The 15,610-nt window shown below is 47.5% G+C and overlaps 1 protein-coding gene across 14 annotated transcripts in view; it reads left to right on the top strand.

Moving 5' to 3' along the window:
* LOC137369472 (multiple PDZ domain protein) overlaps window positions 1–15,610 on the top strand; it is a 419,370-nt gene that overhangs the window by 108,348 nt on the left and 295,412 nt on the right. For all 14 annotated transcript variants that reach the window (XM_068030740.1, XM_068030727.1, XM_068030738.1 and 11 more), the window contains exon 7: window positions 6,885–7,013. In XM_068030740.1, coding sequence (XP_067886841.1) covers window positions 6,885–7,013 — 129 coding nt within the window. The remainder of the gene's footprint in view (window positions 1–6,884; window positions 7,014–15,610) is intronic.

Raw genomic sequence — 15,610 nt, 5'->3', positions numbered from 1 at the left:
ACTTGCAAACTCCACACAGGCAGTACCCGGAATCGAACCCGGGTCCCTGGAGCTGTGAGGCTGCGGTGCTAACCACTGCGCCACTGTGCCGCCCTAGGGCAAGATATCATTTTCCTCATTTGTTTGAAAGTTTTTTTTATTGAAATAATTTTTATTTTTTATATATTTTGAGTAAATCAGTTGATTAGTGCTTTCACACCAATTCTCCTAAAGTAATTTTCCACTAAATGTTCTACTTTCTCACTGTTATTCAGAATACTTAAGTCCAGTCAGTGTAACTATTAGAATTCTGGTTTGTCTTTAATTGTCAAATTGTTTTATAGCACAGAAGGAGGCCATTTAGCCCATCGAGTCCATGCCGCCTTTTCACGGAGCTATCCAGCCCGCCCGATTCCCCTGCTCCATCTCCATAGATCTGCAAGTTTATTTCCTTCAAGGGGCCATCCAATTTCCTTTTGAATCATTGATTGTCTCTGTTGCAAATGGTGTTCAATATCTTTCTTTTGGGCCTCCTTATCTCGAGAGACAATGGATACGCGCCTGGAGGTGGTCAGTGGTTTGTGAAGCAGCGCCTGGAGTGGCTATAAAGGCCAATTCTGGAGTAACAGGCTCTTCCACAGGTGCTGCAGAGAAATTTGTTTGTTGGGGCTGTTGCACAGTTGGCTCTCCCCTTGCGCCTCTGTCTTTTTTCCTGCCAACTACTAAGTCTCTTCGACTCGCCACAATTTAGCCCTGTCTTTATGGCTGCCCGCCAGCTCTGGCGAATGCTGGCAACTGACTCCCACGACTTGTGATCAATGTCACAGGATTTCATGTCGCGTTTGCAGACGTCTTTATAACGGAGACATGGACGGCCGGTGGGTCTGATACCAGTGGCGAGCTCGCTGTACAATGTGTCTTTGGGGATCCTGCCATCTTCCATGCGGCTCACATGGCCAAGCCATCTCAAGCGCCGCTGACTCAGTAGTGTGTATAAGCTGGGGATGTTGGCCGCTTCAAGGACTTCTGTGTTGGAGATATAGTCCTGCCACCTGATGCCAAGTATTCTCCGAAGGCAGCGAAGATGGAATGAATTGAGACGTCGCTCTTGGCTGGCATACGTTGTCCAGGCCTCGCTGCCGTAGAGCAAGGTACTGAGGACACAGGCCTGATACACTCGGACTTTTGTGTTCCGTGTCAGTGCGCCATTTTCCCACACTCTCTTGGCCAGTCTGAACATAGCAGTGGAAGCCTTACCCATGCGCTTGTTGATTTCTGCATCTAGAGACAGGTTACTGGTGATAGTTGAGCCTAGGTAGGTGAACTCTTGAACCACTTCCAGAGCGTGGTCGCCAATATTGATGGATGGAGCATTTCTGACATCCTGCCCCATGATGTTCGTTTTCTTGAGGCTGATGGTTAGGCCAAATTCATTGCAGGCAGACGCAAACCTGTCGATGAGACTCTGCAGGCATTCTTCAGTGTGAGATGTTAAAGCAGCATCGTCAGCAAAGAGGAGTTCTCTGATGAGGACTTTCCGTACTTTGGACTTCGCTCTTAGACGGGCAAGGTTGAACAACCTGCCCCCTGATCTTGTGTGGAGGAAAATTCCTTCTTCAGAGGATTTGAACGCATGTGAAAGCAGCAGGGAGAAGAAAATCCCAAAAAGTGTGGGTGCGAGAACACAGCCCTGTTTCACACCACTCAGGATAGGAAAGGGCTCTGATGAGGAGCCACCATGTTGAATTGTGCCTTTCATATTGTCATGGAATGAGGTGATGATACTTAGTAGCTTTGGTGGACATCCGATCTTTTCTAGTAGTCTGAAGAGACCACGTCTGCTGACGAGGTCAAAGGCTTTGGTGAGATCAATGAAAGCAATGTAGAGGGGCATCTGCTGTTCACGGCATTTCTCCTGTATCTGACGAAGGGAGAACAGCATGTCAATAGTCGATCTCTCTGCACGAAAGCCACACTGTGCCTCAGGGTAGACGCGCTCGGCCAGCTTCTGGAGCCTGTTCAGAGCGACTCGAGCAAAGACTTTCCCCACTATGCTGAGCAGGGAGATTCCACGGTAGTTGTTGCAGTCACCGCGGTCACCTTTGTTTTTATAGAGGGTGATGATGTTGGCATCGCGCATGTCCTGGGGTACTGCTCCCTCGTCCCAGCACAGGCATAGCAGTTCATGTAGTGCTGAGAGTATAGCAGGCTTGGCACTCTTGATTATTTCAGGGGTAATGCTGTCCTTCCCAGGGGCTTTTCCGCTGGCTGGGGAATCAATGGCATCACTGAGTTCCGATTTGGTTGGCTGTATGTCCAGCTCATCCATGACTGGTAGAGGCTGGGCTGCATTGAGGGCAGTCTCAGTGACAGCATTCTCCCTGGAGTACAGTTCTAGGTAGTGCTCAACCCAGCGGTCCATCTGTTTGCGTTGGTCAGTGATTATGTCCCCCGATTTAGATTTGAGGGGGGTGATCTTCTTGATGGTTGGCCCAAGAGCTCTCTTCATGCCATCATACATTCCTCTGATGTTTCCGGTGTCTGAGGCCAGCTGAATATGACTGCATAGGTGTTGCCAGTAGTCGTTTGCGCAACGCCTAGCTGTTCTTTGTGCAGTACTTCTGGCTGCTTTAAGTGCTGCGGATGTTAAATCGCTGGGGGCTTTCTTGTAGTTCAAAAGTGCAATGCGCTTAGCGGCTATGACAGGTTCCAGCTCTTCATTATGAGATTGAAACCAGTCTGCATTTCTCTTCGCACTTTTGCCGTAGGTGGTCAAAGCTGACTCATAGATGGCGTCTCTGATGTGGGCCCACTTGGTCTCAGCATCCCCTGTGGGAGTGTTTTGAAGGGCTGTTACAAGTGAATTTAGAAATTTTTGTAACAGCTGTGGGTGAGAAATTCTGCTCGTGTTGATGCGCGGGTGGCCCTTCTGCTTGGAATGATGCAACTTCTTTGGTCTGAGTCTAACCTTGCTGCACACCAGGGAGTGGTCGGTGTCGCAGTCCGCACTGTGGAAGCTGCGTGTGATTTGAACACTGTTTAAGGCGGCTCGCCTTGTGACAATGAGGTCTAGCTGGTGCCAACGACGTGATCTTGGGTGCCTCCATGAAACCTGGTGACAGGGTTTAGTGTGAAAGAACGAGTTGGTGATGCAGAGGTTATGATAGGTACACAACTCAAGCAGTCTCTGCCCGTTCTCATTCATCCTTCCAACGCCATAGCGCCCAAGGCAGGAGGGCCATGAGTCATGGTCGGCCCCAACCCTGGCATTAAAGTCCCCCAGCAGGAATAGGTGTTCGGTGTTGGGGATGCTGCTAATGATATTATGGAGTTGTTCATAGAACTGGTCTTTAGCTTCAGGTGCGGAACAGAGTGTTGGAGCATAGATGCTGAGTAGGTGTACTGGACCAGAGGTGGTGAGCAGTCGGATGGACAGTATGCGTTCCGAGCCATTTGAGGGAGGCTCTATCATGCTGAGCAAGGAGTTTCTGATGGCGAAGCCCACTCCATGCTGTCTTGGTTCTTCAGGATCCCTGCCCTGCCAGAAGAAGGTGTAGTCTTGCTCTGCTAGAGAGCCACTCGCGTGGAGGCGAGTCTCCTGAAGTGCTGCAATGTCCACATTGAGTCTACTGAGCTCGTTGTTAATGATGGCGGTCTTCCGAGAATCGTTGATTTGTGTAAGGTCTTCCGACAGGCCAGGACACATAGTTCTGACGTTCCAGCTTGCAAAGCGAAGGGCTGGTACCTTCTTTCCTTTTTTCATGTTGTTTGGTGCGGTGTATCAGTCCACCTTTCGGGCAATGACCCTGAGCTCCAAGCACCCATTGAAGCAGGCAGACTGTGGCGGGACAGAACCTTATTGACCGGGGGCTGCCCGGTTTGAGGCGGGCGGTAGCTGTCCAGTGAGGTGCAATGACCTCTCCCACCGACAAAGGCAACCCGTGGCGCCCAGTTTCTACGCCAATTTATCTGGACTTATAACCCGTAACTGCTGCCTTCCGTGTTGTTTCAGTCGCTGTGAGGCAACTATGGAGTGACCTCTCCATGGCGCATGCCTGGGCAAATTTATGGAGGTTGAGAGTTGCCCAGTCGTCAAAACCCCCCTCTCGGCCTTTCTGGTGGGGTCCAAAGGAGTGCAGGACACGACGTTTGGCACCAGTATGGCTGCAGGAACTGCCGGAAACATGCCAAAGGTGACACATGACCGCCTACGGGGTTCCGCTCCGGATTTTCTGTTAGGGTTTACTCCCTTAGCCTTGGTCTCTCCCGAGACGCCCACAAGGCAGTGGGGTTGTTGGGGCCCCTACACAGGTGTAGGATGGTGCCGGTGGGAGGAGGGGATGCAAGGGGGAGGGGTAGAGGGAGGAGGGGGGGGTGCAGGGGAAGGGGGTGCGGGGTGAAGATGGTGCGAGGGGGGGGCGGGCTGGGACGGGGTTGTGAGGGGGTGAGCTGAGAGGGTGGAGCAGGGAAGGGGAGGGGGGTGGAAGGGGGGTAAAGGGGGGGGGGTGGGGGTGGAATCTGGTGCAGGTAATAAGCCATTTCCTCAGTGCCCACCATCGACGTCCGGAAAGCTCATCCACGTCCTTCGGGAGGTGAAGCATCATTTGGCAGACTTAGAGGTGATTACATTTGCTAAGGGTTTTTTTTTTGCAGTGGTTTAAATAAAGGCATGCAGCATTGCCGACAGTGCGCTGCAGATGCTCTCCGAGCCATCTCCCGCGGGCGCTTTGAAGTTGCGGCCGGGGGGGCCGTTCGTGGATGTTTTGGGTGTTCGGGGCACCTTTTCACAGGACTTCTCTCGGGTCCCGCAGCTCCTTCTTCACCTCAATGGACTTACCGCATGCCGTGGCTGCAGACACTCTGGACTGTGAAGACAGCAGGATCGGAGATTAAAGTATCGGCAGCTGTTCTCGTCAGTTTCATCCGGATCAATTTCATTGAGAAAACAAAGAGCAGGTGTGGCTGGGGGAGGGCAGTGGGCCCAGGTAACATACACTGAACTAACTGTTAACTTTTAGATAGGGCTAAAATGAACTGATTTATAGAGCCAGGGGAATTTAAACAGTTTAAGAGGGCAGATTGGGGGAGAAAACGTTAGGGATGGGAGCAGATGGCCATGGATAGAGTTGAACAGCAAGGGAGCTTCCTAGGGAGCTTCCAGCCCAGGAGCCATAATGCTCATAAAAAGAATATAAGAATGAAAAAGTTGCAGTAATATTGATAGTGCTACAAAGATAGGAAATGTCGCAGCTGTGAGAAAATCGGGGGTGATGATCTGAGAGCAGTCCATCTTCTCTTCTACTATCTCCACCACACCGCCCCACTACCCCATCGCCACATCTTGCTGGAGGAAATGGGTATGGTGAGAGAGGAACAGAAATTTAAAAAGCGGTTTAAATTCAGAAAAAAACTTGCATATTTTTTGGCAAAGTTTTCTTCTGCATACCCCTAAACCTGCTGCCAATCTTTTGCTAGTGCTGATTTTGAACTGTATGTTGAGAACTGTGTGGTAATGGTGTGAAATGGCTAATATCCTATCCACACCTCCTTCATATGCTTCAGTTGAAATTAGAGCTTTGAATGTGGATAATGGTCTCTATTTTATGTTGCAGCTCTTCTGTGTGCTAACATGAGGTGCCATTGGCACATCCATCAAGGCACATACATCAAGACGACCAATTCGCAAAGATATATTTTGTGTTTGTTCCACAGAATATTTTGCATACTGTTCTCAGCTCGTCCCAGACCACTGTCATCACCATCCTCTTTAAAAAGCCACCTTTAATCCCTCTATTCTCACTATTCAACTCTAACCTTTGCTTTCTTGTCAATAACACAATTACCCTCCTACTTAAGATCCTCCAGTTTGGTTCTGCACCTCGCATAGTACTGAGACCGTCTTGGTCAATGTCACAAATAACCTATTCTCTTATTGTAGCTCCTTTCCTTGACTCCTTTGTCATCTTTCACAACATTGATCCTGGCATACGTTTCAATATTTCTTCTCTGTAGTGTATCTCCATGGCACTAAAATCTCCTGTTCTGCTTATATCTCTTGTAACGTGGCACTGCACCACCTCCAGCAGCTTCTTCCCACACAGCAACCTTTGTATCAAGGGTGCATCCTTGGGCTGCTCTTGTTCACAAGCTATATGTGGTTATCTTTCATATGTATGCTAATTGCACCCTATTGCAGCTGTAATTGCCTCAGTAATCGAGGAAAAGTGATAACTCTTCTATTAATCCAAAAGATGTTGGTATATTCACATCTGCTTCTGTGATATCAAGACATGGATGGGCCAGCATTCCCTCTAGCTTTGTTACCAAAGTCAAAACCATCCTCTTAAGCTCATGCCAGCTGAGACCTTTCCTTCATCGCTCATGCCTACTACTGCCTGAGTCCGAAGTTGCAGGATTTTGACGTACTCTTTGATCACATTCTGAGATTTCTCCTTGTCAGTGACTGTGTTGCCAAGGCCATTTTCTCCCATTTCCGCTACATGCCCACCACTTTTACTCTACCTCTGTGACTCCCTTTCTGCTTCCTCCTCTAGCTGGTTTGTTTTTAGCTAATAAATTCTCAAAATGGAAGTTCACAGATATACAATTTGATTTCATGGTGCTGGCAACAGGGTTGTATTGATGTATCCCCAAGGTTAGATGTTTTATATTTCTGCTGCTCTGCCGTTCCACGTGTGAGACTGGTATGTCACGAGCAATGTCAACTATTTGCCCCCCGCCCCCCCGTAAACCTGAAGTGGTTAGCTCTGCAAGTGAGTTTTTCGAGAGGTGTACTTCTGTGCATTATGATAGATGAGTGTCAGATGATCTGACTTTTTTATTCTTGTTTGTGTACTTAAAGTTTTAAAACACAAGCATTGCCAACTATTTTTTATCCCTAACAGGTCCATTGGCAGATTGTTGAAACTATTGAGCTGGTAAACGATGGCTCTGGTTTGGGATTTGGAATAGTAGGTGGAAGAACAACTGGTGTTGTTGTGAAGACCATTTTACCTGGAGGAGTCGCTGACCTGGTAAGGGGCAAAAAGTACTGTCAGTTGCTTTACTCAGTGTGTCATTTCACCTTTGTAGTATTTATTGGGAGGGTAAGTGAATAGGCTGTTGAACTTCCACTAACACTGAGGCAGAATTTTAACTGCCAAAGGGAGGCGAGTTAGATGCAGATAGAGGGTTAAAGCCCCAAAAAATGGTGCCTGGTTGGGAACCTGACGTGATCCCGCACACGTCCAAGTTTAACCTGGGCAGGCTTCCAGGTGGACACGGATTCCTGTGGAGCTGTTGGGTCAGTAATTAAAATACTCAGAGGCAATTAACTGAGAATTCAACCCAGCATTCTGGCTTTAATAGGCAGCGTGTGGGTTTCCCAAGCTGGAACTCGCCAAGGTCAACAAGGTGAGAGCACAGTGGGAACTCATTGAACAGTGAAACTGGTGCTGGGAAGCCTTCAAAGAGTGAAATTGCAAAGCTTCTGGCCAGCCTCAGTTAAAGGCTTATGCTTACAGCATTTATGAGAGCCTGATTTCATTGCCTTGAAGGTTATTTCCAACTTTTGGAAGTACTTTCACCTACCTTAGAGTTTACTCACCTTCATCTGAATTTCCATGCTGTTAGCCTTCACTGCAGAATGGGAGCTAATGCCTGTCTCGGGTATAAAATTAAAAGTCGACCTGGGCCTGACTCGACAGCAGCCAATCTGACCTGGGCCGGAGTCCTTTTACTTTTTTTAAAATGCAAGACCCGACCTGAACCCGAATGCTGGACGCTGAATGCAGACCCGACCAGAACCCAACACATGGATTCGGCTTTGGTCGGGTTCGGGTCGGGTAGCCAGGCTTTAGCTCCTGGTCCCACTCCCGATTACTGACCCCCTTCCCTCCCGGTTGGAGACACATTGAAACCGGGAGTATCCCTGACACAGCCCATGGTCCCGCTTCCCATTACTGACCCCGTGGGTGTGAGACGCTGACAGTACCTGCAGCGCCTTTTCCATCTGGAGACGGGGAAGAAGCTGCTGCTGCTGCTCAGTGAGGGGCGGGGCCTGGGGAATGGGGCCTGATCAGTATCTGCATCTGGGCCCATGGTGTGGGAAGGGTGTTTTAGTCTGAGGTAAAAAATTAAAACCCGACCTGGGCTCGACCCGACAACAGCCAACCCGAACCCGGCCCAGGCCCGAGTCTTTTAATTTTTTTAAATGCCCGACCCAACACATAGTTGGTCGAGTTCGGGTCGGGTAGCCAGGCTTTAATGGGAGCAACTTATGCAGCAGTAGTATTGACCTCTGATGAGGAGCAATAGGAGGAGCCACACCAACAGATACAGCACCAGAAGCTGCACCAACAGCATCAGGAGCAGCAACAATACCAACAGAAAGTTTCCTCTCTGCAGGCACATGCTGCTCCACAGGACAGAGGGGATGTGGGGACCAAATGTAATATTTCCAAATTTGCTGATGACATAAAAATGGTAGGAATGTAAGTTGTGAGGAGGATGCAGGGAGGCTTCAAGGGGATTTGGACAGGCTAAGTGAATAGGCATGAACATGGCAGAAGGAATATAATGTGAATAAGTGTGAAGTGATCCACTTTGGTCGAAAAAAACAGAAAGACAGAGTATTTCTTAAATGGTAAGAGGTTGGGAAGTGTTGATGTCCAAAGGAACCTGGGTGTCCTTGTTCATGAGTCACTAAAAACTAGTGTGTAGGTGCAGCAAGCAGTTAGGAAGGCAAATGGTATGTTGGCCTTCGTTGCAAGGGGATTTGAGTACAGGAGTAAAGATTTCTTGCTGCAAGTGTATAAAGCCTTAGTGAGACCATAGCTGGAGTATTGTGTACAGTTTTGGTCTCCATTATCTAAGGAAGGATCTACTTGACATTGAGGGAGTGCAACAGAGGTTCATCAGACTAATCCCTGGGATGGCGGGATTTTCTTATGAGAAGAGATTGCAGAAACTGGGCCTGTATTCTCTCGAATTTCAAAAAACGAAAGGTGATCTCATTGAAACTTACAAAATTCTTACAGGGTGTGACAGGTTAGATGTGGATAGGATGTTTCCTCTGGCTGCAGAGTGTAGAACAAAGAACAGTACAGCACAGGAACAGGCCATTCGGCCCTCCAAGCCTGTGCCGATCTTGATGCCTGCCTAAACTAACACCTTCTGCACTTCCGGGGCCCATGTCCCTCTATTCCTTTCCTAGTCATGTATTTGTCAAGATGTCTCTTAAACGTCACTATCGTATCTGCTTCCACCACCTCCCCTGGCAGCAAGTTCCAGGCACTCACCACCCTCTGTGTAAAAAAACTTGCCTCGCACATCCCCTCTAAACTTTGCCCCTCGCACCTTAAACCTATGTCCCTTAGTAACTGACTCTTCCATCCTGGGAAAAAGCTTCTGACTATCCACTCTGTCCGTGCCGCTCATAACTTTGTAAACCTCTATCATGTCCCCCCTCCACCTCCGTCGTTCCAGTGAAAACAATCTGAGTTTTTCCAACCTCTCCTCATAGCTAATGCCCTCCAGACCAAGCAACATCCTAGTAAACCTCTTCTGTACCCTCTCCAAAGCCTCCACGTCCTTCTGGTAGTGTGGCGATCAGAATTGCACGCAATATTCTAACCAGGGGGACACAGTCTCAGAATAAGGGGCAGGTCATTTAAGACTGAGACGAGGAGGAATTTCTTTACTCAGTGGATGGTAAATCTGTAGAATTCTCTACCCCAGAGGGCTGTGGAAGCTCATTCTTTGAGCATGTTCAAGACAGAAATCGATAGATTTCTGGACAATAATGACATCAAGGGATATGGGGATTGCAGAGAAAAATGGTGTAGAGCTAGATGATCAGCCATGATCTGTTTGAATGGTAGAGCAGGCCCAATGGGCTGAATGGCCTACTCCTGCTCCTATGATCTTATGACACAACTCCAGCTTGAAGGAGGCGATACCCCTAGCAGAGGGTATGTAGACAGAGGATGAGTTGCCTCAACATCATGGAGCAACAGTGCATCAAGAGGCTTAGGCTTTCGCAGCAGGTCGTGGCCTCATGGAAGACCACCTTTGAGGGCCAGATGGGCACGTAATCCCAGTGGCCATCAAGATCACCATAGCCCTGAATTTCTTTGCCTCTGACTTTCCAGGGATCTGTTGGTGACAACTCCAGGATCTCATAATCAGCCACCCACAAGTGCTTCTCCCAGGTCACTGATGTCTTGTTTGCCAAGGCCGCTACTCATGTCACCTTTACCAGGGAGGAGGCCTATGTTCCTAGGTCAGTCAAACATAGAGGATTGACATTTTGATTGCAATGGCTGAATTCCCACAGATGCAGGGAGTCATTGATTGTGCACATGTAGCAATCAAGGCGTCTTCAGATTTACTTTGACTTTTCCATAATAACAAGGGATTCCATTCCCTTAATGTTCAGATAGTTTTTGACCATCAGAAGGTTATCATGAATATCTGTGCTAGATATCTAGGGAGCTGCCAGTATTCATTCATTCTGTGGCAGTCACATCTGCAGATTTTTGTGGCTTTGTACAGTGTCAGTGGCTGGCTCCTTGGAAACAAGAGACATATCTGAATAGTCGTGCAAGGAACTCTACCAGTGAACCACAGGAGAGATAGAAAAGGAGCCACATGACCAGAAGGGTGTTAATAGAAAAACTCGTGGGGTTGCTCATGATGCTGTTCAGATGCCTCAACAGATCAGGAGGCACCCTTCAGTATGCCCCATCAAGGGTCTTCAGAATGGTTGTAATCTGATGTGCCCTACACAACATCTTGCAGAAATGAGTGGAGGAGCAGGAAGAGGAAAGTGCAGAACGTTCGGCATCCTCATCTGAACAGGAGGAAGACGAGAAGGTTTCAGATGTGCCCATGGTGCCTGCAGCCACTCACCTGTTTGCCAGAGAAGCCTGTGACGGCTTCATCTAGCCGTGCTTCACTTAATCTGAGTGCGTGAGGGTGGCTGACAGTGTTATAAGAAAACTTTTGGCTGCTCCCCACAAACTCAATTCATTCCAACAGTCAACAATGCAACCATTACATTCCCACCCTTTTCTCCTCATAAAACCTGGTCATACTGTTCACTGTCCAGAGTGAATAGGAGGTGCAACAAATTGGAGGCTAGGAGAATGAGGAGTTTAAATGAAGTGCATAATTCATTGAAATAAACATTAATACTATTAGCATTGCTCTGCACACCCAAGTGAATCCCCTTGTGCAACTGAAATTATTTTCATCCACTTCCTATTACTTCTGTTTGGTGCAACCCCTTTCGTTTCAACAGAGCTGGAGGCAGGCTGCTTGTTTGTCTACTCTGACACGAGATGCCTGTGGTGGGCATCTTCTTGGTTTGGAGCCTGTGAGGACCCCGCTAACGACTGCCCCACCTGTACCTGTGCAGGGGCAGACACGATCATTGGGACAGGAAACAGCATGTGGCCTCTGGGACAGTAGTGGGGGGATGGGGGCAGCAAGAGATGAGAAGTGGGGGTGCAAGAGATGAGAAGTGAGCGTGCCTTGAGAAGAGTCCCCACTTCCATGTGCCCTTTCTTCATCTTCTCTCTAATGGCCCACTTGCACTTCCCTGCTGGCCAGGAGCTGGTGAACATGTCAGTAAGGCATTGAGCCACCAAAGTGAGCTTTTGCTCCATCCTGTGTAAAGTGACAGAAAGTACAGGCCATTCTTCTGGGGCAGATTGTCCTCGGTTGCCTACCATTCTCCATGCAGTCCGTAAAGGTGGACATCAACACAAATGCCTGAGACATCATGACACTCATGCTAGAGATGGACCCCTCCACTCTCTCTCACAGTGCGCATTGCCTCTGGAAATGCTGACAGAAGCACACACATTTTCCATTACTGCTTCACAATTTCCCTTTTTGGGATGATGCTCTAGGCTCTGCATCTATGTCCAGCTGAACAGAGCTTGGAGTGTCCTAATCCCTCCAAAGCGGAGTCTCCACTGCTTTAGTTTAGTTTAGAGATACAGCACTGAAACAGGCCCTTCGGCCCACCGAGTCTGTGCCGACCATCAACCACCCATTTTATACTAATCCTACACTAATTCTATATTCCTACCACATCTCTACCTGTCCCTATATTCCCCTACCACCTACCTATACTAGGGGCAATTGCTAATGGCCAATTTACCTACCAACCTGCAAGTCTTTGGCATGTGGGAGGAAACCGGAGCACCCGGAGGAAACCCACGCAGACACAGGGAGAACTTGCAAACTCCACACAGGCAGTACCCAGAATTGCTCTTCCTGTCTCCAAAACCTGCTGCTGCTCATATGTGATGTGCTCCTCATTGTGTGACAACCTAGATATCTCTCCCGCAATACCCATTGAGGTGTGCGTAAACTGTGCTGGTGGAGGGTGCACGTGAGTCATGTGATGGTGCATCTTCAGTGTGCTCGCCCTCCTCTGAGGACTCTTCCTCCTCTTGATGCAGCCCCTCTGTCACCCTTGAAGGATCTGTGGGAGATGAAAGACGTGAGTTAGTGCTGACATGGGGAAAGGGTACTGACTCAACATCGTACATATCATGACATTTCAGTTAGTGGTGATATCAGTTCAACATGAGTAACTAATTGTTAAGTGGCAGTGTAATATCTAATGTTGCCACCAGGTATGTGAGCCACCCCCATCTCTCCATCACTGCTGCCTAATGTGTGTGCCACCCTGCCAATCTCCAAGGCATCCTCCTCCAATACAGGCAGGGTGGCTATGTCTGCAGGTCCACCCTGTACTCTGTCTCTCCCTGGAGCTGTGTGCTCTCCTCCTGCAATGAGAGGAAGCAGAGAGTTCTGAGTGTGCCTATGTGCGTTGAGGATGGAATAAGAGTTTTTGAGGAGAGTGACTATGAGAAATTGGTGTGAGATGGCAATAAGGTGAGGGTGAGTGTTGGTGAGTATTGGCTGTTCAGATGGAGATTTGTGGACTTATCTGGAGAGAAATTAACGTGTGGAGCTGCAACATGTGTCAGTCAGAGGGGTGCTGGAGAAGACGAGTGTGATGGATGCTGCCTGAAAATGGTACTTCATTCACCTTTCCTAACCTTATGAGATCATTATAAACCTTTTCCAGCATTGTATCCAGGTCCTGGACACCACACTCCTGCTGCTGACAGCCTCCGCAACTTCTAGCCACGCCTATTTAGTTTGGGTGACAGGCCTCTTCCTCCTGTCCAGAGGAAAGAGCACCTCCCTTCTGGTCCTCACCGCCTCCAGCATAACCTCCAAAGAAGAATCAGAGACCTGGGGCAGCCTTCCCACATTTTCCTTCCATTTCCTTGCCTCCACTAGCCTTCACAAGCAAGGTTTCCTGTAGCCCTTCTGAGCCCTGCCGGGGTCCCTTTAAATAGAGATTCTTCATTCACAGAATGCAGATCATCATCAAACCCGAATTCTTGTTTGGTCCAGCAACCCAGAAGCGAGATGCGAATGCTATGGCTCAGTTAAAGAGCCACGGTAAAGCCCATTGACAAAACAAACCGGTTCCCGACCCGCCACCAGCCTCCTCGCTGCGCGCAGGTTTGTTAAGATTAAATTCCGCCCTTAGTGGCTACCAGTGCCCTTCCATATGTCAATCTGAGGAGCACTTCTTAGTGATTTTTCTCCAGAGCTGGTGTGAGAGGCCTGAAATTTCAACAATGCTGACCCTGTAACAAATTCCAGTAGGGATCATGGTTGAAAAATATATGGTAGGTGATGTTGGAACTTGGTATGGCAGAATGATATAAACCCCGCTGCTTAAAGGAGCAATGGCAGTGATGACGGAATCAAGCATCCTAGAAAGAAAAGAAAGACTTGCATTTATATAACACCTTTCAAGACCTCGAGATGTCCCAAAGTGCCTTCGAGCCAATGAAGTACTTTTGAAGTGTAGTCACTGTTGTAATATAGGACACACTGCAGCCAATTGAATGTAGCAAGCTCCCACAAAGAACAATGTGAAGTTGATTGAGGGTTAGATATTGGCCAGGACAACAGGGATAACTGTCCTGCTGTTCTTCAAAATAATGCCATGGGATCTGAGAGAGCAGACAGGGCCTTTGTTTAACTTTGCATCCAAAAGATGGCACCTCTGTTAATCGTATAGTAATTGTGTTTAATTGTATGCAGGTGGTGGGCATTAACTGGGGATTTACTTGTGTCCCTATAAAGACTGAAACTGTGGTAGTAGGGTGAGGGGATACATGTTTGTGATGTGTATCTGTGTAAATAAATGCTTAAAAAAGGCTCCAGTGCTATCCTTCGCCACTTAGCTTTCTGGAGTATAACATGGTTGTATAAAGGTAAAGGTTGGAAACTAAGCAAACGATTTTCAGATAACAAACTAAAATCCTAGAGGCCATTGTGGAAAATGGCAAAAAGCAAATGTAAATTGTTGGGGTATGATTAGCCCCCAATGTCCTTGTAATCTGAACCATATGACCAGTGGAAGAATGAAGTGGCTATGTGGACATGGGTTATGCTGCTACCAAAGAGAAAACAAGGTATGGCCTTGGAGCTGCTGCTTCCTCCAAGAAACAAAATCAGAAGTGTTGTATTTTGTGAGATGAATGCCCATTAGTTAAATAGTGATGTAGGTTTAAACCTTCTATTAGAGTTCTTGAATGAAATCTACAAGAAAGGCGATGCATTAAATATCAATGAGGCATGGCCAGAATGTGATGAATTTCAGAAAACAGATAGTCAATCCATGGAAGAATATATCATGGACTTTAACAGATTGTGTAAAAGATTGGCAACATTTAATTTGGCGATCCCTGGATAGGTGCTAGTTTTAAATTGTTCTAATATGTCTGATATGGACAGGCTATTGGTTCTAACTGGTGTTGGTATTCGGAGAAGGAGACCCTTTTGGATCAGATGTCTGCTGCCTTAAAAAATAAATTCCTAGAGAAACAATAATTTCCTTCAGTCTTCATGGAACAATTGAGACATTCAGTGGTGACACAAAGACTGGGAGACACGATTGCCAGATTTGGAATTAGTCCAGATACTGGATGCAGGCATCAATACAATGGAAGGATTAAAGACAGGCAGAATGAGGACGAAAGCACCATTAGCAGATCTAGCTATTGCAGCAGAAGACAAAATTGGAAGAATATTAATAGGCGAATGAATCCCAGAATGCCCAAGGAACACTTAATAGATGCTTCAGGTGTGACTCCAAGTATCATTGTGGTGAACTGGCCAAAGCGAAGAGGCAAGGTCCTTGAAATGACACATGATGACTCTGAGTAAGAGGATGAAGATAGTGATGAATCCGAACACATTCTACTGGTCACAAGGAGATTTAGTCCAGTGATGTATGTGTTAGTTGCGGCCTCCTTTAACTGTGCAGTACTAGATAGTGCTTGTACTTCAACAGAATATGGGACAGATTGATTAAAATGTTATCTTGATTCTCTAAGTAGTGACAATTGATTCAAGATTAAGGAATATAAAAGTACTACTTGCTTTATGATTGGCGATGACAACACACTGAGGTCACTTAAGAGAGTTGTAATTCTATGTAAAATAGCTGGAGTAAGCCATTTTATAAGCACTAATGCCGTCTCTAGTGAGATATCTATGCTGTTCAGTAATCTTCTGGGTTTAG

This window comes from Heterodontus francisci, chromosome 4 (assembly GCF_036365525.1).
Source record: "Heterodontus francisci isolate sHetFra1 chromosome 4, sHetFra1.hap1, whole genome shotgun sequence".
Taxonomy (NCBI): domain Eukaryota; kingdom Metazoa; phylum Chordata; class Chondrichthyes; order Heterodontiformes; family Heterodontidae; genus Heterodontus; species Heterodontus francisci.
This window is presented reverse-complemented; position numbering and strand designations above follow the sequence as displayed.